This window comes from Myotis daubentonii, chromosome 12 (assembly GCF_963259705.1).
Source record: "Myotis daubentonii chromosome 12, mMyoDau2.1, whole genome shotgun sequence".
Lineage (NCBI taxonomy): Eukaryota > Metazoa > Chordata > Mammalia > Chiroptera > Vespertilionidae > Myotis > Myotis daubentonii.
In genome coordinates, this window is record NC_081851.1 from 62,215,022 (window position 1) to 62,239,026 (window position 24,005).

The following is a 24,005-nucleotide window of genomic DNA, read 5'->3' on the forward strand; positions in this document are numbered from 1 at the left end:
ATTATCATTTTAGTGTCCCCCTGTGTTAGAGATTTAGATTTGTTAAAGCTATCCAGATTTTTTTGCCCAGCCGGTGTGGCTCAGTGGTTGAGTGTCAACCCACAGATCAAGAGGTGACTGGTTCCATTCCCAGTCAGGGCACATGCCCGAGTTTCGGGCTCTATTTCCAGTAGGGGGATGCAGGAAGCAGCCAATCTATGATGTTTCTCTCTCACTGATGTTTCTATCTATCCCTTTCCTTTCCTCTCTCTTTAAAATCAATAAAAACATTTTAAATGTTTTTAAAGCTATCCTGAAATATTAGCCACTAGAATATTAAAATTTTGTTTAGTTGAATTTATTAAAAAGCATTAAGTAAAATAAAATTTAATTTTAAAATTAAAACTAGGCAACTCTCTAGTTTCAAAAGGAAATATTAGTAATAATAATAAATGAGAGAGGCTATTTTCCCATCCTCTCACAAGACTGCAATGTAGATTTAATTCTTGAATTCCAAGAAAAAATTCAGAAATACAATTCTTTCACTTCCCAACTTGTGTTTGGCTGTTTCCCCAACCCAGTCATTACCAGACTTCAAATCTAGGGAGTAAGTTTGGAGGTTGAGGAATCATAGAAGCAGAGACTGGCCCCATGAAGCAGCGTAGGCAGAAAGGAGAGGTGAAATTAGGAAGCGGGTAGATAGTAGAGGAGGGTGATAAACAGTGGGCTATTGCTCATTCCTCTTCACCAAAGTTCCATTCATCCTAGCTTCTCACCAGTCAAATTGTTTTGTCTTGGCAGAATTCTGAAAGAGCTATCCAATTCAATTTGAATCCTTTTCTTTGAGCAGTTAAAGAGTCAGAGACCCAAATAATAGGTCATCTGGAATCTTTTTTTTTTAAAGGATTTCCAATGGATGCAAATTGACGATTTAGAGATGCAACTTGCAGATTTTCTTTTCTTTTCTTTTTTTAACATATTCCATTGATTTTTTTACAGAGGTGAAGGGAGAGGGATAGAGAGCCAGAAACATCGATGAGAGAGAAACATCGATCATCTGCCTCCTGCACACCCCCCACCAGGGATGTGCCCGCAACCAAGGCACATGCCCTTGACTGGAATCGAACCTGGGACCCTTCAGTCCGCAGGCCAACGCTCTATCCACTGAACCAAACCGGCCAGGGCTCTTTTTCTTTTTTAAATAGCCACTCATTTTAATGAAAAAATAAAGAGAGAACACAGATGAATTATTTGTCATTTTGTAGAACTATAGTCCCCACCCTAAAAAGCATACATATAAATAAAAAAAATAGCAAACACTCCAATTATCAAAATAACATATTAGCATTTCATAATTTTTCACTTTAAACTGGGTACACTGATATATAAATCAACATTTTGATAGCTGCTCTCTGCACTTGGAAAAGAAACACTTTTTTGTGTCACTGGCTTAAGTAATTATAAAATGAAACAATCAGGAAATCAGCAATACCTTGAGGTCTGAGGTTTAATGGTTGGGCATAGACATTAATTTTTAAAAACATTATTTTAGCTCAGCTGAATTAAAGTTCTGAATAGGGAATGAGAAAGCAAAAAGTAAAACTATGGAGCCCCTAGTATTTAAATTTTACACGTTATTTCAGCTAGTCATATGAGTAAACTATTACAATAAAAGCCATCATTCAGTATATACTGTATGTCAGACACTGTGCTATGGGATTCACATTTCTTCTCATGTAATCTTCACAGTGACTTTATAAGGTAAATATTATTCCCATATTAAAAATGAAGGAAGTGCAGGAGAAAGAGGTAAAACCACTTGTCCAAGATTTCCAGATTTGGAAAACTGTAGAATGGGGAATAAAATGTAGGTTTAGCTAGTTATAAATGTCATTTCTAGTTATTAATTTTTTAAGAATATTTTTTTCAAAATAAAAAACGTTTTTGCTGTAGTGTCTGAGAATACATTGAGAGGGGTCTTCTGGGGTACCTGCAACGTTCTGCTTCATGATCTGGGTGGTGGTTACATTGAATATTTCAGTGAGGTGTTCACTTACCACTTGTGTGCTTTTCTGTGTATGTTATATGCTATAAAATGCTTACTTAAAGAAGTGTAATTCATGCTGAATACAGCAAATGTGACAGACGGGTAAGTACAAAGAGGAAATAAATTCAAGGGTCTTTTGTGGTTCCCATACAAATGTTAGGATTGTTTGTTTTATTACTGTGAAAAATGTCATTGGGGTTTTGATAGAGATTGCATTGAATCCATAGATTGCTTTGGGTAGTGTGGACATTTTCACAATATTAATTCTTCCAATCCATGAGCACAGAATATTTTTCCATTTATTTGTGTCTTCTTCAATTTCTTTACTTAATGTCTTATAGTTTTTAGTATATTTATGTCTTTCCTTGGTTACATTTATCCCTGGATATTTTATTCTTTTTGATGCAATTGTAAATGGGATAGTTCTCTAAATTTCTCTTTTTGATAGTGCATTATTAGTGTACAGAAATGCAATAGATTTTTGTTATTGGTTTTGTATCCTGTAATACTCCTTAATTCATTTATTAGTTCTAAGATTTTTGATGGAGTATTCAGGGTTTTATATGTATACTATCATGTCATCTGTAAATAGTGAGTTTTACTTCTTCCTTTTCAATTTGGATGTCTTTTATTCCTTTTTCTTGCCTAATTGCTCTGGCTAGGACTTCCAATACTATATTGAATAAATATAGCAACAATGGACACCCTTATCGTGTTTCTGAGCTTAGAGGAAAAGCTTTCAGCTCTTCTCCATCAAGTAGAATGTTATTTTGGAGCTTGTCATATATAGCCTTTATTATGTTGAGGTATGTTCCCTTATACCTGCTTTGCTATCATAAATGGATGTTGAATTTTGTCAAATGCTTCTTATGCATCTATTCAGATGATCATGATTTCTATCCTTCATTAGAGGCCCAGTGCACGAAAATTCATGCACTCGGGGGGGTTCCCTCAGCTGGATCTACACCCTCTCCCAGTCTGGGAGCCCTTGGGGGATGTCCGACTGTCGGCTTAAGCCACAGTCTGGCCTCCCTCTGAGACCAGTGGGCTGATTGAGGGATGGCGCCGGGCAAGTGGCCAGCTCTGCCCCCCATCACCCCTCCACCGCCGCCCCCTCCCTCTGCCAATTGGCACCTGCCTTGGCTGGCCTGGTGCCACCCGCTTGCTGGCTTCGCGCCCTGCCAACCGGAAGTTCTGTTGTTCGGTCGATTTGCATGTTAGGCTTTTATTAATAGGATTCTTAATGTGATGTATCACATTGATTGATTTGTGGATGTGGAACTGCCTTGCATCCGTGAACAAAACCCACTTGATCAGTGTTTGATCTTTTTATTTATTTTATTTTTAAAATATATTTTATTGATTTTTTACAGAGAGGAAGGGAGAGGGATAGAGAGTTAGAAACATCAATGAGAGAGAAACATCGATCAGCTGCCTCCTGCACACTCCCTACTGGGGATATGCCCGCAACCAAGATACATGCCCTTGACCGGAATCGAACCTGGGACCCTTCAGTCTGCAGGCCGCTGCTCTATCCACTGAGCCAAACCAGTCAGGGCTGATCTTTTTAATGTATTGTTTAATTTTCTTTAATATTTTGTTGAGGGTTTTTGCATCTATTTTCATCAGGGATATTGGCCTCTAATATTCTTTTCCTGTGTTGTCCTTGTCTAGTGTTGTTGTCAGGGTGATGCTGACCTCCTAAAATGAGTTTGGAAGCATTCCCTCCTTTACTATGTTTTGCGGATTGGTATTAGTTTTTGTTGAATGTTTGTTCGAATTCACCAGTGATGCCATCTGGTCCTAGACTTTTCTTTGAGAGGTTTCTGATTACTGATTCAATCTCCTTATAGTACTCAGCTCAGACTCTATTTCTTCCTGATTCAGTCTTGGTGGGTTGCATGATTCTAGAAATTTATCCATTTCTTCTAGGCTGTCCAATTTGACTGATAATTGTTCATAGTAGTTTCTTATGATCTTTTGAATTTCTGTGGTAATAGTTGTAATAGCTCTTCTTTCATTTCTGATTTTATTTCTCTTTTTTTCTTTGTGAATCTAGATCAGGGGTCCTCAAACTTTTTAGACAGGGGGCCAGTTCACTGTCCCTCAGACCGTTGGAAGGCCGGACTATAGTTTTAAAAAAAACTATGAACAAATTCCTATGCACACTGCACATATCTTATTTTGAAGTAAAAAAACAAAACGGGAACAAATACAATATTTGTATTTGTATGTGGCCCGCGGGCCGTAGTTTGAGAACCCCTGATCTAGATGATTTATGGGTTCCTCAAAAGCTACCATTTAGTTTAATTATATTTATTTATTTTTAAATATATTTTATTGATTTTTTTTTACAGAGAGGAAGGGAGAGGGATAGAGAGTTAGAAACACCGATGAGAGAGAAACATCGAACAGCTGCCTCCTGCACAGCCCCTACTGGGGATGTGCCCGCAACCAAGGTACATGCCCTTGACCGGAATTGAACCTGGGACCTTTCAGTCCGCAGGCTGACGCTCTATCCACTGAGCCAAACCGGTTAGGGCTAGTTTAATTATATTTAGTAGTGTGTTATGAATTTATTTAAATGAATTGTCAGATGTCTTTTATTAGAGAAAAAATAGCTTTCAACATTAAAAATCTCTAAGATTACTTAAATCCTTCAAATAAAAAAAGATGCTATTGTTGCATTATTGTCCCTTTGGAACTGTTGTAGGTCTGATATGAGAGGAGGCAACGTTAGTGAAAAGGCCAGTGAACTAGCAGTCAGGAATACTGGTTTCTAGTTTTGCCTGTGCCACTGAATAAAAACCTCATTGTAGACAAGTCTCAACTTCTTTGAACTTCAGTTTCTTGAGCTGTAAAAGGAGAGGACTGGGCAGTATCTCAAAGGACACTTACGGCCAAAATAATTATGACCCAGGGGATTCGCCCAGGTATCAAACTTTTATTATAATAAAGAGGGAATTAATGAAACAGAAACATTCACTACCGTAGGAGACTAGAGCTTGCCACTGTTCTTGGCAGGCACCATGTGTTTCCTGCCCTTTCCACAAGCAGCCATGGGAAGGGAAGCGACAGGGAGAGGGACAGGATGTCCTTCTTTGACATGTCACTCATCAGCCTATATCTTTACATTTTTTTCATGGCCATCAGATCTGGTATCTCAGAAGTCCATCCCACAGAACACACAAAAAAACCTACAAATAACTTGTGATGAAGACCAAATAAGTGCTTAATTCCATTTGCACTTGTTCTATACTTTTCCAAATGTGTTCCTTTCATTATGGTTGTGGCCTGCACGCACAGTGACATTTCAGGGGCTTGGAGGGGGGTAACATTTGCACAGAAACGGCTGCAGGAACACCGGCTCCTTTGGGAGGCTGGTGCTGTTGCCCGTTTGCAGGTGAACCGTGGAGAAACGGGACCGGACAAGTGAAAAGGGAGCCAGCCGTGCCTGGGAACCTGAGACAGTTCCAGGGAGCAGAAAGGGACTTTGTTTTCTCCGCCAGCGGGCAGCGTAGCTTGAAGGCTCCGGGAGGTCGATGATACACTTGCCAACTTCCCTTTGAGGACAGGAAATGTCATTTATCTCAATAGCCCCAGCGACAGATATAACTGGCAATCAAATAGTTGTTGAATTGAGTAAAAACTGCGCGGGAATAAGGTGGGAGAAAGGAGACCGACAGAACATAGCCTCGGATATCTGCAACTTTTAAAGATTTACTGCAAGATTAACCACAAAGGGCAAGCGACTTCAGCGGAGCACTTTTTCAATGAGGTGTCAACAAAGCAGCACAGGAGAGAGGGGCGATCGGAGCTCCTTTTAAGTGAAAACAGACCCCGCAACAGGCTTGACCCCCTGAGTGAACACGGGAGGAGCGACAGCGAGGGGCAGATGGCAGGAGCGAGTGTCTAGGTCGGAGAAACACCCAAGTCGGAGCCGGACGGAGAGGGCTCAGTGCAGGAGCCGGGCCGGAGAAGCTCGCTTTGCGCTTGTTTCCTAACAGAACTACCAGGAAGCCCTAAGAGAAGTGCAGCTCGGGCGGGTAGACGGGCCTGAGAACTTCCGTGTGTGTGTGTGGGTGTGCAACAAGGAGCGCCGCCCGCGCACTTCCGCGTGGGAGGGAGCCCGGCGCGCCGCCCGGCTGCGCCCGCCCCGCCCTTCGGAAACCCGCACACCCAGCCGGAGATGTCCCACCGCCCCGGGCAGGAAAGGGGCGGGGCCGCGCGCGCGCCGCAGCCCCACAGGCCGCCTCCGCCGGGCCCGCCGTCGCCACGCCCCCGGACTACATTTCCCAGCATGCCGCGCGCCGCCCGCGCGCCGTAGTTGACCCATTTCCCGGCCCGTCCCGGGCTCGGCCGGCCCCCGCGCCGAGGCGGCTGCTCCCTGCTGACTGGGGTGTGGGCGGGGAGCGGCGGAGGGAGGAGGAGGCGCTGCTGCCGCCGCCGTTGCCTCCGCTGCTGGGCGCTGGGCAGCTCCCCGGGCTTCTGCGGCTGCCATGGACGAGCAGGCGGGTCCCGGCGTCTTCTTCAGCAACAACCACCCGGGCGCCGGCGGTGCCAAGGGTCTCGGGCCTCTGGCGGAGGCGGCCGGCGACGGGGCGGCTGCGGCGGGGGCGGCCCGAGCCCAGTACAGCCTCCCGGGGATCCTGCACTTCCTGCAGCACGAGTGGGCCCGCTTCGAGGTGGAGAGAGCCCAGTGGGAGGTGGAGCGGGCGGAGCTGCAGGTAAAGACCCTCCCGGCCTGGCCCTCTTCATCCCGCCTCTTCGCTCCCTCTCGCCCCGCCCCGGACCCTTCCCCCTCCCTCTCCGGCCCTCTCCGGTCCCCTCCCCTCGGCTCCCACCCTCCCACCCGGCACTGTCCCCTTCCCCCCCTTCACCTTTGCCTCTGGCTGACCCCACTTCCTTGACCCGGGTTCCCACTCCCGCCCTGATGCGTTGTTTATACCCTCCGCTCCTCTGCGTTTGCTCCTTCCTTCTCTGAACTCTGTCTCCTTTCCACGCTCCGGCCGTCGCTCGTTGCAGGGCTTCCCTTTCGTGCACTCATGGGGCCAGCAGTAGTTGGGAAGACGTCGGGCAAACCGTCCATCCTCTGTCCTAGGTCTAGAGACGTGCCCGCGGTAGGGGTGGGCGATAGGCTCCTGCGAGAGGAAGGTGAGCGGAGGAGACGACAGAAGTTGGACCTGTGCGGCCTGGGCTGTCGTCGGCGAGAAGCTGATGTTGGGGGAGAAAGTGTTACTAGGCGTGTGCCGCGCGCCCCTTACAGATGTACATGTGTCTTCTCCTCCTCCCACTCCCTCACCCCCTCCCGCGTTGCTTGGAGGTATTTCAGATTCATGGCGTGTGGAGGAAGGACCCGCTCGTAGCGGGGATCGCAGTCAGATGGTCGTTGAGAGATGGTTTCCTGTTCTCAGAATCTAAAACTTCCCGGAGGATTAATGTGACGTTCAGTGTTTTGTGGGATCGACTTTGCCTCTCAAAGGCACTGACTGAAAGGGGCTTTAAAGTTGGTGACATTTCCTGCATCATCTGCAAAATAGAGTCTATCCAGGGGGGAGCAGTGGTGGCCTCTGAGGAGGGTGACAGTGAGGCTGAGACTTCGCAGGCCATTCTGAGCCGGTAAGTGGCTCTTCTTGAAAACTTCCAAGCCAGACAACCAGTTTCACAAGGAACTTCAAGAGCCGTGCTTTCCTGGCTGATCCTGCCTGTGTATGAAATTGGAGTGTAGTTTTGGTTGGTTTGAGACACTCGAAGTTAAAATGCTACCCAGTGGGTCAGTCTTTTTTTGGTAACATGTATTTTCTTTGATCCTTAAAGAAAAAAAAGGGAAAAGGAGAAGTCTGTTTAACAGGGTCTGTGCTGGGACAGGCTGCTTTGGTGTGGTGCAAGTGGAATGGAAAGAGCAAGCAGTAGACGGTCACAGCAGGGGCTGGGCTTGCTGCTAGCTCTGTGACCTTTAGGAAATCCTTTAACCTCTCTGAACTTCAGTTTCATCACTTATTTATTCAGCGCCTTTATTGAGTGCCAGCGGTGTGCCTCTCGGTCCTGGGATTGACAAAACCGACGCAGCCTCTATCTACCCTCATAGAGCTTACGTTTTAGGTGGGAGGCAGTGAGTCAGTGCATCTCTATAATATACTGACCCATAGAAGCAACTGCTGGAGAAGAATAACTCAGGAGACAGGAATAGAATGTGATAGGGGCAGCTATTTTAGATGGAGTGGTAAGGGAAGGCCTCGGAGGGGTTGGATGAAGTGAGGAAGTGACCCATGGTTTCTCAGATTCCTTCTGAGCCTCTATGTTTATATTCTTTGGTGGCCTTTTCATTCTGACTGTTATGTTGCTTTAGTGTCTGGTCTTTTGATATTTTTAATGTTTCTTATAATGCGTCTGACCATGTCTGTATAGTAAACAGCAGACTTAGATGCTCCACTCAAATTTACTGGTAATTCACCTTGATTTACAATGAATTCCATAAATGAGCTTGTGGATTTCAGACTTCAAGGAAGTGTTAAAGGCAGGCTTTAACTTCCATGTTGTACTGTTGTGGAGGATGATTTTTATATGTAACCACTTAAGTTTTAATATCTTTTCTAGTTTAGGGAATGTAAGATAAGTCACACAAATTGGGTAAAAAACAAGAAAACAATTCTTACTACTTGGGGAACTTTGGGAATTTTCAACCCACTTCACCCCCTGTGTCTTCCCTCACCTCACTGTGTTTAAACTTTTTAATTTTACCTGTAACTGTAGCCACCCTTCAGTTTTATATGCACACACAACTTCCTGGGTTATTAATGGGAAATGTTAAACTTAAGGTAGGTTTCCCATTGGTGCTCATTATATTAAGGACTCTGCATTTTTACAGTACCTTTTGGTTTGTTCTCAAATTAAATTAAGAATCCACAGAGAAACTTAAAAAAAGTCATATTTTCCAAACAGAGCAAGTATTATGTATTTTGGGGGGGATAGAGTTTGCAGGAACCTGTGGTCTTTGGCCCCTTTATTAGTATTATTGAAAATCATTTATTTTTATTATTAACAGTATTACAGATGTTCCCCATCCCCTCCGTTTGCCAAATGATTTCCCCATCCCCACCATTTGCCAAATCATTAAATTTGAGCATATTCCTTCATTTTTCTATTGCCATTGGAAATTTTCCTAGAAAAAAAATAGGAAGTAAGAACTGAGTGATGATGAAATTTGGATTACTTGATGTCTTCCTTTTAATTTTTAAACCTTTTCTCAAGTTCTTAACACCAAAGTCAACAAAAATACCTTTAAGATGAACTCTAATGTGTCTCTTCAGGAACCTGTTAGTCCTGCTCTTTCAAATTGCCAGGGCAGAATTGTGAAAGGCAATCCAAGCCCCCACCTATCTACCTGGCCTGCCGTCATCACTTCCTCCCTCCTTCAGATCTTGAGAGTAAGGGACTAACCACATTGTACCAAAAACGTATTGTCATTTTGTTCCCCCTTGCCCATTTTAGTTAATAGATGATTCTCTTTTACTTTTGGTAATTACTGACTTGTGGGAAAACAAACGTAAATAAAAAAAATAAAAGTTATTGCCTTAGTTGTGTGTGTGTAGTTGGGGAGGCTGTGCTGTTTACTTGGAAATGCTAGAACTGAGAAAAAGGTCAAGCTTTCATTAGTTATATGGTTGCTGGTACTAGAGTGTTTATGAATTTAAATTTTGGCATTGATGATTCATATTTTCATTCAATAGATGTTTTTCAAGTGCCTACTTCCTGCCAGGTCCTGTTCTAGGCACTGAGAAACAACAATGATGAAAACAGATCCTACCCACATGAAACTTAAATTGTGCGGGAAGCATAAGACTGTATTAAATAAATGCCTCCTGAAAACATTAGATGATAATAAGAGCTGTGATAAAGTGTGTAAGTGGGATATGGAGTGCTTGGGAGGATGGAATGGGGAAGAAAGGCTTTACTGATAAGGTGCCTTTTGAACAGAGACCTGAAAAGTTGAAATCTAAGGAGAGTATTCCAGACAGAGGGAACAGAAGAGGGAAGGAACACGCTTGGAATGTTTGAGGAATAATGAGGCAGGTGTGGGTGGAGTACCGGAGGAGACTAGAAGAAATGACGTCAGAAGTATTGAGTCTTGCCCAGGGTAAGGACTTCAGATTTTACCTCAACAAGGTGGGGGACTATTGAAATGTTTTGAACAAAAGAGTGACAGCATCTTTAAACAGAACCCTTTGCCAAGGATTCAGAGTAGACTTGGAGGGGAGATGAGGATAGAAGAATCAGAGTCTAGTTAGGAGGCTCTTTGAATAATCCAGGCTAGAGATGAACTAGAGTGGCAGTAATGAGATCTGGGATTATATAATATGAAACATGTTCAAAATATAATGGATTTTGAATGCATTTTTGAAGGTAGAATCAGCAAGATGTGATAGAGGACAGGATGTGAGATTTGAGACAAAGGGGAGTGGAAGATGGGGAGAAAGGCAGAGAAAAATATTGATGTGAGAGAAACACATCAATTGGTTGCCTGCACACTCCCGACCAGGGCCTGGGTTGGGGAGGAGCCTACAACAGACATATTGCCCTTGATCTGAATGGAACCTGGGACCCTTTGGTCCCCAGGCCAACTCTCTATCCAATGAGCCAAACCGGCTAGGGCTACCTTGTGAGAATTAAATGAGATATTTTAAGATATCTAGCAGAGGCCTGGTACATAACACAAAGTAAGTGCCGAATAAATAAGTAGTATCAAGTGCATGATGTTAAAATTGTGTATCTCCTTGTTCCCACAGAAAAGCACAATCTTCAGTTATGAACTCTTCCAAAGCGAGAGCATATAAGTGCCATTCTGGAACCATGCAGTTTCATATTCTGGGTCTGATAGTGGCACTAAGGGACATTCAAATAGGAATCAGCCTCAAAATTTTGATAATAGGACTCCTTTCTCAGGCCAGGTCTGCTGGCTCATCCTTTTAAACCCCTCCACCCCCAAACATTGATAATATACTATGTGTCTTCTGTTTTGAATTTTCTGTAAACATTTCAGAATGTGTCTATCTTAACCACGCATGACTTCTTAGGTAACAAATTGTATATATTTACTAACCACTTTATAAAACTAATTTTTTGTTTTATTTGGACCTTTAAACTTGGAACTGGTGAGCCCCATTGTGGTATGGTGAAATTTTGTAAACAGGTTTATTTACTTATTTATTTTTCATATATCTTATTGATTTTTTACAGAGAGGAAGGTAGAGGGATAGGGAGTTAGAAACATCGATGAGAGAGAAACATTGATCAGCTGCCTCCTGCACACTCCCCACTGGGGATGTGCCCTGCAACCAAGGTACATGCCCTTGACTGGAATCGAACCTGGGACCCTTCAGTCTGCAGGCCAACGCTCTATCTACTGAGCCAAACCCGTTAGGGCAACAGGTTTATTTTTTGATTCTAGTCATTCTTGATAATTTTTAATTATATTTTAGAAATAATAATTATATTTTAGAAAGGTTTATAGAGGTTTCACTCTTAAAAACATATCCTAATATATGTTACTTTAGTGTTTCTCAACTTTAGCTGTAATCTTAGAATAATTTGGGTAAACTTTTAAATATATTAATTCCCTGAGCTCTGCAGCAGGCTACTTAAATCAGAAATGTAGCAGTTATGGCCCCTGGCATTAGTATTAGGTGAGACATATACACCTCCCTCAGACTGAGAGATAAAAAAGATATTAATCTTTGAGCTGGAATGAACTTTGGAATTAATCAGCTACATCCTTTTTTTACAAGTAAAGTGAGGCCCAAAGAGAGATTAAATGACCAAGAATGAAAACAGATTTTGTCGAAGCTCTGTCACTTAAATCTCCATATACCTTTGCACTTTTTAAAAAAATATATATTTTATTGATTTTTTACAAAGAGGAAGGGAGAGAGATAGAGAGTCAGAAACTTGGAACTGGTAAGCCCCATTGCGGTATGGTGAAATTTTGTAAACAGGTTTGTTTGTTTATTTATTTTTCATGTATTTTATTGATTTTTTACAGAGAGGAAGGTAGAGGGATAGAGAGTTAGAAACATCGATGAGAGAGAAACATCGATCAGCTGCCTCCTGCACATTTCCCACTGGGGATGTGCCCGCAACCCAGGTACATGCCCTTGACCAGAATCAAACCTGGGACCTTTCAGTCCGCAGGCCGATGCTCTATCCACTGAGCCAAACCAGTTTCGGCCCTTTGCACTTTTTAAAAAAAACTTTTCAAGTACATTATCTTGCTCTATTCTTACAACCTGCTGAGATGACCAGTCACTAAAGCTTTTTTAATCACTTTTATTGATTGATTGACTTCAGAGAGAGGAAGTTGGGGGGAGAGAACAAGGGAGGGGGGGGGGAGAGAGAGAGAGAGAGAGAGAGAGAGAGAGAGAGAGAGAGAGAGAGAGAGAGAGAGAAAGAAAGAAAGAAAGAGAGAGAGAGGCCTAAGTCGATGTGAGAGAAAAACAATGATCAGCTGCCTCCTGCCTGCGCCCAGACCTGGCATTGAACCTGCAACCTGGGTATGTGCCCTGACCTGACCGAGAATCTAACCCACCACCTTTTGGTGTAATGGACAATGTTCCAGCCAACTGAGCCACACCGGCAGGGCTCACTTTTCTTTTTATTTAAAGCAGTAGGCATGGAGATTTTGCAGTGTTCTACTGTTTTCTAGCTTATTTTATTAGCTACATTTAAGATTTTCTTTTGACTTTGGTGTTCCTGTAGTTTCTATGATGTGTAAGGGTTTAGATTTCTTTTTTTCTTTTTTCTTTTTTTTTTTAATTTGGGACTATGTTAGGCTCCTTGAATCTGTGGATTAGCATCTCATTAGTTCTGTAAAATAATCACTCATTATCTTTTTGAATTTCTCTTCTATCTTGTTCTCTTTTCTTTTGGATCTCTGATTATATGTACCTTAGGCATTCCTTATCTGTGCTGTATTTTGCATTTTTAAAAATTTCTACATTCTTTATTCTGGGTAATTCTGATTTATTTTCTAGTCCATTAATTTTCTCTTCAGTTGGATCTAATCTTTTAAAGCTATCCTGTGATTTTGATTATTGTTGAAGTTCAGTTTGGTTCCTTTTAAAATCTACTCTATCTTTTCTTTTTTAATATATTTTATTGATTTTTCACAGAGAGGAAGGGAGAGAGATAGAAAGTTAGAAACATCGATGAGAGAGAAACATCGATCAGCTGCCTCCTGCACATCCCCCACCGGGGATGTGCCCGCAACCCAGGCACATGCCCTTGACCAGAATCGAACCTGGGACCCTTCAGTCCGCAGGCCTACGCTCTATCCACTGAGCCAAACCGGTTTCGGCTACTCTATCTTTTCTTAATAGTTTCCTATTCCCTGTAAATATTTTCAGAGTTGTCTTTTATTTTTTAAACCTAGTAAGTATAGTTATTTTATAGTTGATGTCTCTGTTCTTATATGTGAGGTCTTGGAGGTCCCTTTCTGTGGCCTATTGTTTTTTTCTGATTCTTTCTTTGATGACTTTTTTTTTTTTTTTTTGGTCTGCATAGTTATTATGTGCTGCTCACTATCCTTGAAAAAGTGTAGGCTTAATTTGAGGTCTCAAAGAAAGATAGCTTCTTCAGCTAGCTTACTTCAGAAAGTTTTTGCATTTGCTTCTGGTAGGTATCTGGACTGAAGCACTTTAAAGCAAATTTATTGCTTGAAGTTTTGGACCACCCAGGTGATGAATATTTTGGTTGTGATTACATATGAGGGCCAATTGTCTGTTTCCCTTTTGCTTTGAGGGTATAAGCCCTCTAGGGGTCTTAGAAAAATGTTGGGTATATCTCCTATTATGGTCTTGGTCTTTGATTTTTGCCTTTTGGGTTCTACAAGGCTGTTCAAACTAAAGTTCAAATTTGTTCTGATTGGCCAGCACCCAAAGGATAACAGTGGCTTTTGTTCCCTTACCTGACTGGGTTCCCAATTTCTTTTTAGTTTTAACCAAATAATTCCTTACTGTCTCATTAGCTTTTCTTTTTAAGATGATTGTAAAAATATTTTATCCAGATTTTTTATCTGTTTTTAGTAGGGGAGTTATTTCAAGGCACCATTACTGGAAACAGATTTGTCTTATCTTACTTTCAAAAACTGACATATATGAATGGCCCTAGTAATTACCTGGGGAGAAATATTGCTAGTAGAAATTCTTTATCAAGGGATATACTTATTTAGCCGTAAACATTATGTAGTACCTAAGTCGACTTCTCTTTGAATTTCAATGGTAGAGGCAGACCTACAAGTTTTCTTCAAAAACTTGGTAATTTAAGAGGAATTTAAAACAATCATAAACCCCTTTACTAATCAGTCTTTGTTTGATTAGAAATGTGTTTAAAAGTCCAAATAATCTGGATTGGTTTCCCTTTTTCAGCCTACTATCTGCTTGATGTCGGTTATACTTTCTGATTTATGAATGTTACTACTGTTATTCTGGTTTCAATTCTAGGCCATTAGAAAGAGAATTGCCTCTGGGATATTTGGAATTTCTTGCTTCGGTGGCCATTTGGACAAAACAGCCTATTGATATAATTTGCCTGTGGAAAGTGTGGGTGTTCTCTATGTCCCCTACTTGTTACTGGTGAAAGTGAGCTTCTTGGGCTGCCCTGGAAATAAGAATTTCCTGAGGCCCCCATGGGAGGATGAGGTATAGTGGAAAGCTTTATTGATGATGAAAGATTAAGGGGTTTACTTCCAAGGTCCCATCTCCCTCAGTCCTGCCATGGAAAAAGTACTATTTCATTGTCAACAGAGCTAGAGTTAAAGCCACTGCCCAGAGTCTTTGCTCCATATTAAAGACCAGTCCAGCATCTGGCTCGGTTGTGTTTCCAGCTACAGTTCATTGCATGTGGGGTCCTCATGGCCCAGGGTCACATGGCAGGCTAGCGCAGGTCATGGAACAAGCCAGTGCAAGGAAGCAGGAGTGAAGCAAGAGGAACAAGAGAGAGAAAGTTTCTTTGTTTGGGGATTTTTAACTAGGAGTATAACCAATGAATCCTTCAGGATTTCATGTGCTTGCAATGGTTCCACCCCCTTAGCCAATCCATGGTTCCCCAGGCTAGCCTGACAGGCAAGCACCTTCCCTACTCACCCTGACTTCACTACACATGCACCCATTTTCCCCTTTGTTGGACCCTTTCCCCCAGCGATTTGCAGGGGATGGACTGTGGTTTCCTGGGGAGTGTTAAGTTACAGCTTCTTGGTGAAGCTGCCCAGATGAGCATGGTTATAATGTCTGGCCTTCCCTTTGCACCTTTTCTGTTATGATGATAGCAGTAGAGTCGTACAGCTTCATCACTTTTGATTTAAAATTTTTCTAGGATTTATTTTTACTTGTAAATTGTGGAAGATAATACACCCACTAAGCAGAGTAGTTGTAAGGTTTTAAAAAGATAAAATAATGTAAAGTTTATTTCCCATAATAGGTGTCCAGCAAGTTGTTTGCTCTTGTTGGTCGAAATTCCTATGGACAGAATTCATTTGATTGTATTATTTATTTAAATCAAATTTTAGAAGAATTGGTTTCAGTGGTCCGTTTCATGTAGTGGCTATTTAGATTCTCTTTGCCCTATTAGTAGTGGTTTAAGGACAATAAACTGACTGTATTGGGAGTCAGGGGCAGGCCAGAGGTGGTAATAGTTTGTAAGCATTGAAGCCTACAAGTAGTAATAGAGGAAAATTTGGAGTTTGGGAGAGAATCCTGAGGCAAGAGAGAGAAGTTGGGGAAGGGTTAGAAGAAAAGGAGACAGAGGAGCAGAGAGGTGGGAGAAGCAGAGACAGGGAGAAACTGCACTGCACATGTTAACATTCTTAATTTCCAAAGGATGTATATTATGTGTAGTCTTCATTCTAGCACTTGTAGGACTGATCGGGATAGCAAAACACACACACACACACACACACACACACACACACACACACACACACATTCCCTCCCTCCTTCCCTCCCTTCTTCCCTCCCTTCCTCCCTCCTTTCATATCTCTACTCTCAGTTTTCTATCCCCTACTTTGAACTAAGAATATTTTACCTCCTGAGGGACCTTAGAATTTGAATAATCTCATCCTTTGTTTTAGTACTTAGGGCCACCGAGATAAAATAATTTGTCTTAGATCACTGTGTGAGTTGGTATTGATTTAGTTTAGAACCCAGGTGTCTTAGGGCCCCAGCCAGAGCATTGTTCATCATAGTACATCATCTCCTTTAATTGGTCTTGTGAAGCTGCTTTTGATCTCAAGTAGACAAATGAATTATAACATTTAGATGATTAAGTATGTTTTGTATAGCTGTAAATTCTTACCACTTATTTCAAGTTTTCAAGTAGAATACTTTTCTTCAAGTAGAGTAATTCTTTAAGGGGCTCAGGAAAGTCTTTAACAATTTGTATTCCTCGAAGTTGTTTAACAATATCACTCTATTTTATTAATTTTATTTATTTTTGTGTAAGGAATACTAAAATATAATGCCTATTTCTTTTTAAAAAACGTCTGCAAATTTGGATCTTTTTCAGCTTGTTTGAGAGTAGCCAATTAAGTTCTGAATGTGTGTGTATAGTTAGTGTTTATTGATCATCTATGAATTTGTGTAGTATTTTAGTTATTAGGTTATTCTTAGCCCATCTCTTAATACATATGCTATATTTGAACAAAATAATATGTTAACCATATCTTTGCTCTAATGCAGTATGCTACTTGGGGAAATAAAATCACTTTTTTGGGACAGACTAAATGCTGTTAACCTTTATTGTAAAAGTACTTTATCTGAACAATGGAATATTAGAAAATGGAATGGAATGATGGAATATTAGAAAATATTGATATTGTAGAGTTGGCTAGAAGCAGTATGACACAAGGAAAAATGAGTAGGTATTTTGTTGTGGAGACAACATGGGGAGAAAAATAAGGTAGTTGGAGCCCTGGAATTAAGGCGATCTTGGGGAAGCATTGCATAAGGTTGGGCTGAATAGGTATTTTGGGTGTGGTGAATAGGTTCTTGGCATTACTTTGCTATAGAGATCCAAGGAAAGGGCCAGGGGGAGTGTTTCATTACTCTACACACAGCTTCCATTAGCACTCATTTACATGAGACAGAAATTGGATCCAATACTAGCATATCTAGTTAGGAGAAATAAACACGATGTCAGATTCCAGAAGGGCGATACCAACTTCACCTGGTGGAAAATTACAGCCCAGACTTGTTCTCAGTTTTTTGTTTATACTTTCTAAATGAGAAGGTTAAGTAGTCAGCAAAGGATCTTAAATTATAGGCACAACAAACCTGCTCCCGAGGAATGTGGATTCATATAAAGCTAAAAGGAGGGATAAGGAGCAGCCAATGGATCTGGGTCAGCATACTTCATTGAACTTGAAAAAGTAGAATCAGTCACGTAGGATGGTACTGTGGTCCCAGTAATGACCATAAAACAATAGTAGTTTCACTTATTGGCACTTACCATTTGCCAGGTACAGTGCTAAACACTTTACATATATAATCTATTTTAATCTTTGTAAAACTGTTATTATAGGTATTAATAATAATTCCCTAATTTATAGATAAGAAATTAAATAATTTGCCATAAGAAAAGTTGTAGTGATAGGCCTGGGCATGGCAAGTAGAAGGAAATATTTTTGTTGTTGTTAATCCCGAGGATATTTTTCCATTGATTTTTAGAGAGAGACAGAGAGAGAGAGAAACATAAATGTGAGAGAGACACATGATCAGTTGCCTCCCTCACGAGGATCAAGCCTGCAGCAGAGGTACCGAGGTACATGCCCTTGACTGGTAATTGAACTTGTGACCCTTCAGTTCACGGGCCCACATTCTGTCCACTGAGCCAAACCAGCTAGGGCTAGAAGGACATATTTTGACTTTTTTCTTGTTCTCTAATGCTCTGAGTCAGTGTACAGGGCTGGGATGTTTTCTAGACTGGTGGTAGGGCAGTAAATTAGAAAAGATGGTCAAGATGCTACTTTAAATTTAAGTTAAATATACGTATATACCAGTAAATTCATAATGATTTGCCAGTCTAAGATCAAGCCCACTGACCCTTTACTTTTTTTTTTTTTAAGAATGCCAATTGCAGTTCTGTGTTGACATTCATGGATTAACTACAATTGTGGTGCATTTGTAATACATATAATAATACATAATGTAATTGTTTATGACTTCTGGTTTTGGTTTTCCTTGAGTAAAGCACACTGAGTGCAGAATCCTAGATTTTTATGACGTTTCTCCCAATCTTTTACAGTTATTTCACTCACATTTAATCTGACAGTGATATTTTTAGTACATCTTCTTTATTGACTTGTCTTTCCAAAGCATTCAACCTGGTTTTTTCTTTATACCCATGTTTTATTGGTTTATGTAATATTTAATTGAATTATCTAATCAGAGTAATAAGTGCAACTGACATAAATAGATATGGGAGGAAACCAGTTGACTTTTAGTGTTTTTATACTACACTTCTGTGGGAACTGAAGTGTATGGGCGAATTATAAAGAATAGTATACTCTAGGCGTGAATATTCAATGTGTCCTGGTCTTTGAGCAGTGTTTTATAAAGGGACTAGAGAATACTGGTTAATCCATAAGGTTGGTTAAGAGAGGTGTGGTGAGAACTTCTACTGTATCTCAATTATACCATCTATCACATATTGAGTATGGCTATTTCCTCACTAGACTGTGAGTCACTTAAGGGCGTTTTTATTTTCCTAAAGTCCAGCTGAGTGACTGGCATATTGTAGCTACTTAATAGATGGTTCTTGAATGAATAATATATTAGGTTATGTTGTTACTGACTATTAAATATACCCCTGTATATGTATGTTCTGTCTCCCAGCTAAATTGTGTCCTTAGGGGCAGGTCTTATGTCCCAGACATCTTTGATATTTAAAATGTTTGTTGTAAACGTAGTAAATGTACAATATATGTTGCTATATGGAGAACAGCCTGTCTATACCTCTTGCTTCTAGCTAGTTCCTGCATGACTTCCATTGGAAAGTATCTTTTAGAGCAAGTAATGTCTGTGTTCTGTTGTGTAGAGCATCACCTGGGCCCTGCCAAGTCATTCTGACAGCTCATTTCAGGGATGCCACTGGCTTCATAATTGCAGCTTGATGTTAGTTGCAGCAAATGGTGCTTGGGTTTTGGTAGTTGTGAATGTAGGTTTGTTATCTTTTGTCTTTGTGTGTTAAATAAGGACTGCCAGGAAATGTCTTTGGCATCATGTCCTAAAAATCTTTATAATTAGCAGGGATATGTAACATTTTTTTTCTTTTCTAAAGACCCTATCTTCAAATTTTTTACACATTTCCTATTCCTTTTAAATGGAAAGCAAATGGGATATTTTTCTATGAAGATAAATCTTATTTTAAATAAAATATTTTACATTCTATATTTCTGATTATTTATAGATGCATTACCAATATATTATGATTTTAAAGCTTTTTAAAACTCTGCTTCTTTAATAACATGGAAATGCCTCTGTTATTCAGAATTTGAATGAAAATTCTGATTTCCTTATCACTAAGCTTGCTTCTTTTCATCAAAAATTAAAGTTTAGCATTTTAGATCCTTATAGCTAGCAAACTAAGTGAGAAGCACAAAAGCGCTAAAATATGGAAATGTTAAAGTTGCCAAAATCTCATAGAAATTTTATCATTGAGAATTTTTTTAAAATTGTGCTTTTGTTTGCAAGGCTTTTAGTTGCAACATTAGCTGCTTACTGAGTACCTGGAATTCTTTTAGGCACTGGAGATACAGTGAAAAACAGGCAGGTGTGGTTTTACCTCAGATGTAGCTTGTAATCAAGCAAAGATTCTTAACTTCAGGTAGAGCTGAGTCCATCATGCCAATGGTAATATCCACTTTGGCAATGCCAAATTAGTTTTCCCCATTTAACACATTTCGTACCGCTCAGGAGTTTTCTCGTGTTTTGCGTGCCATCTGTTAAGGACCGCTCACAAGTGTTCTCGTTTTTCACGCCCATGGAAAAAGGAGCGAATCTAGATACTTATTGTAAATTTTGTTTGGTCCCTCTTCATAGAGGAAAATGTTTTACGCAGTACCATACGTTAAAAAAGTACTAGGAACTTCAATTGTTTAATTGTTTTTGTAAATAAAAATGTTATAATTATTGAAAAACAACACCTAAAGTGCATTATGATGATTTAAATAACGTGCAGTTTGCCCAAAAACATGCGGTCCCTGGCGTGTGTCTTAGAGATTCCTATGCGGTACGCAATGTGTTACAAACCAACCAACCATCCCTTTGACTCTCTGAGCAGCACCCTAGCGGTGGGCAAGAACAGGCGACTTATGAAAGGCAGCAAAAAGGGAGCCAAGAAGAAAGTGGTTGATCCATTTTTTGAGAAAGATTGATATGATGTGAAAGCACCAGCTATGTTCAACATAGGAAATATTGGAAAAACACTAATCACAAGAACTCAAGCAACCAAAATCGCATCTGATGGTTTCAAGGGTTGTGTTTTTGAAGTGAGCGTAGCTGATCTGCAGAATGATGAAGGTGCGTTTAGAAAACTCAAGCTAATTACTGAGGATGTTCAGGGCAAAAACTACCTGACTAATTTCCAATGGCATGGATCATACCATGGTCAAAAAATGGCAGATCATGATTGAAGCTCATGTTGATGTCAAGACTGTTCGCTTCATTGATCCTGTGTTGCTTTTACTGAAATATGCAACACTCAGATTTGGAAGACTTCTTATGCTTAGCATCAGCAGGTCCGCCAATTCCGGAGAAGGTGATGGAAGTCGTGACCGGAGAGGTGCAGACAAATGACTTGAAAGAAGTGGTCAGTGAACTAATTCCATTTGGCATTGGAAAAGACATAGAAAATGCTTGCCAATCTGTTTATCCGCTCCATGATGTCTTTGTTAGAAAAATTAAAATGCTGAAGAAACTCAAGTTTGAATCAGGAAAACTCATGGAGCTTCATGGTGAAGTTAGCAGTTCTGGCAAGCTACTGGCGATGAGACGGGGGCTAAAGTTGGACAAACTGATGGATATGAGTCCCTAGTTCAAGAGTCTGTTTAAAATTTAAACATTTAATGGTGACAAATAAAAAATCCAGTTTGTGATTAGAACAACAATAACAAAATATCACCACATATTAAGTAACAACAAAAGAAACTCCTTTTTCAGCTCTTATCTATTGGTACTGTCATCCTGTCCCTTATTCTCTTTTATTTATCTGTGCAGACCATATTTACTACCTTTAGGTTTTTAAAAATATATATATTTTTATTGATTGCAGAGAGGAAGGGAGAGGGTAGAGATAGAAACATCAATGATGAGAATCATTGATCAGCTGCCTCCTGCACGCCCCCTACTGGGGATCGAGTCCACAACCTAGGCATGTGCCCTTGACCGGGATGAACCTGGAACCCTTCTGTCTGCAGGCTGACACTCTATCCACTGAGTCAAACCAGCTAGGGCTACCTTCAGTTTTTTACTAGTCTCATCTTTCTCTTTTTTTTTTTCTTTGTTCTCTTTCTCTTTTTTGAGTTACTCATTTCTCAGTCTCTTGTGCTCTCGCTTTCAGTCCCAGATTATACTGTTTTGTTTTTTTCAATAGCTACTCTTTAAGTCCTTCCACTCTAGTTGAATCCTTTGTTTAGATACCTCATAAAATTACGGGTCTAGCTAGTCTTTAGCTTTTCCACATTATAATTCTATTTGTAGTATTTCTTACTAATGTCTTTACCTGGATGACCTATCACTTGAAACTCAGTCATCCTTTCTAAAATTCATCTCCCAAACCAAGTTGATCTTCTCATACCAAGCTCCTCTTATCTTTTCTAGAAACAGATCATCTTTCACTGAAAATTTCATTCTTTGGTTCTCTCTCTCCCAGCTGTGTATCTGATTTTATAAACTCCGTGTAATGTTTTAAATCCAGTTGTAATCGTTTAATTCCTAATGCTATTGTTACCCTGGTCCAGATCCTCATCACCTCATATCTGGATGACTGCAGTAGGGGCCTTCTTAAGTTTTAACCTCTGGTCTCTCCCTTGGCCAAGGTATTCTACACAGTACTTCCTCTAAAACTTCTAAAAATACTGATTTGTTCAGGCATTCTTTTTTATTTTTGCCTATAGCAGATTTCACATTTCTCCATTATTAGGTTATTTATATTTTCTACCTGTTAGGATAGGAAACCAAAATAGTGCAATCTTGCATTGCACATGAGCCATATCTACTTTTAAAAAAATATTGTTCAAAAAGGACATTCTTAAATATTCTTTCATCACCTTGTGGTTTGTATTTCTTTTTCAGGTTTATGGGTTCTTTATTCAAATTTAGCTTAAGTTCTATTTCCAACCCTTAGTTTTATTGATTGTTGTTCTTTTTTTAGTACTTGCTTTATCATTTGGCACTTAGGCTATGCTACCTAATACTGTTTACTTGCTTTTTATGAAGCTGTTTAATTAATTTAACAAATATTTATTGGCATCTGCTACATGCAAGTGACTGTTCTAGGAGTAGAGCAATAAATAGCATAGAATCTATAGAATGCCACTGATGGTCCCTATCTCTTGAGGCTTTAGCAGCTTCCTCTGTATCTTTTAAAAAATTTATTCCTAGCACCTATCACAGCATGTGTTAATAATGATGATGTTAAAATTGAGTTCAAATTTGCAAGAAGAAGCCCCTGAACTAATAATGCCAGAAACCCTCCCTCCCCACAAAAACCCACTATAGAGAAGAGGATGATTAGTCTGTAGGATGGGGATGTCTTTTAGAAGGTGGCTGCTGTTGTGTATTCAGTAATAAAATTTTAAAAATTAGCCAAAGCAATACTGCCTTGGAAGATGTTAATTCAACTTTATACCATTAATCTATGAGAAGGATGCAAATAGAATGCAAACAAATATAAATCTTTAAAAAATATATATATATTGATTTTAGAGGGGAAGGGAGAGGGAGAGAGGGATAGAAACATCAATAATGAGAGAGAATCATTGATCAGTTGCCTCCTGCACACCCCACATTGGGGATCAAGCCCGCAACCCGGTCATTTGCCCTGACTGGGAATTGAACTGTGAGCTCCAGGTTCATAGGTTGTCACTCAACTACTGAGCCACACTGGCTGGGAAAATGTAAATCTTATTTTAAAAAATCAACCAATTCATTGTTTTGGGATCAGTACTTTGGTGTTTTCAACACTGTGATCTTTTAGTTCCATGTAATTATAGAATGTTAAACTCTCATTGTATAGTTGAGGGGACTGAAGTTCAAAAAAGTTGGGTAACTTGAATAAGATCACATGGATTAGTGAGAGAACCAGGAGTAGGAATTTCCCAACTCCTAAGTCAAAGAACATTGAATTTTTGTACAATACAGTTCAATAATTGATATGTATACAGTTGTGATCCTGAGTTATCAAGAAAAATTTAAGTTATGTTAGCTTTTTTAAAAATGAAGATAGGAATTTCTTGATCTTTAAGATTCAATATATATCAAGGCTTATATTTAATATATATCTATCAATACCTAAGACACATATAAGTATTTTTAATATGTGTCTAATAAGTCTTTCCTATTTTCCCCACATTATGTTCTATTTTGTTTTCTTTTTAGACTGTTTGAATAAAAGTTGTTACTTTGACATCATGACCTAATATTTTATCAGGAAATGAGTGTGTTATGATGGTTGAAAGTCAGGTAATTATTAATAAAACCTTATTTTAATAAAACTGGACTTCCCTGGTTAAGGAATCTATAGTGATTTAAAAAATGTTTTTGTAAGTTAGCTATAACTTAAATACGAGAAGAGATTTAGAATTGAATCACTGACTAGACACCACCAATTTTTCTACAAAACACACACACATACACCAGTTTTAGTCCTTATTTAGAATTGAGTTAAACTTAGACTTTATTTTTAGAAACTCTAAATTTTACATTTAGAAGTA

General features: G+C 39.9%; 1 protein-coding gene and 1 pseudogene across 2 annotated transcripts in view; both read left to right on the forward strand.

Annotated features, from left to right (window-relative positions):
- The first annotated feature begins 6,393 nt into the window (after window positions 1-6,393).
- The window catches only part of STRN (striatin), a 75,393-nt gene continuing 57,781 nt past the window's right edge, over window positions 6,394-24,005 (forward strand). The window contains exon 1 of one of the 2 annotated variants that reach the window (XM_059660091.1): window positions 6,394-6,753. In XM_059660091.1, the coding sequence (XP_059516074.1) occupies window positions 6,526-6,753 (228 nt within the window). In that variant the 5' untranslated portion in view covers window positions 6,394-6,525. The remainder of the gene's footprint in view (window positions 6,754-24,005) is intronic. The other variant, XM_059660093.1, reaches the window with a different exon arrangement.
- Window positions 16,076-22,398, forward strand: LOC132213466 (small ribosomal subunit protein eS1-like; annotated as a pseudogene).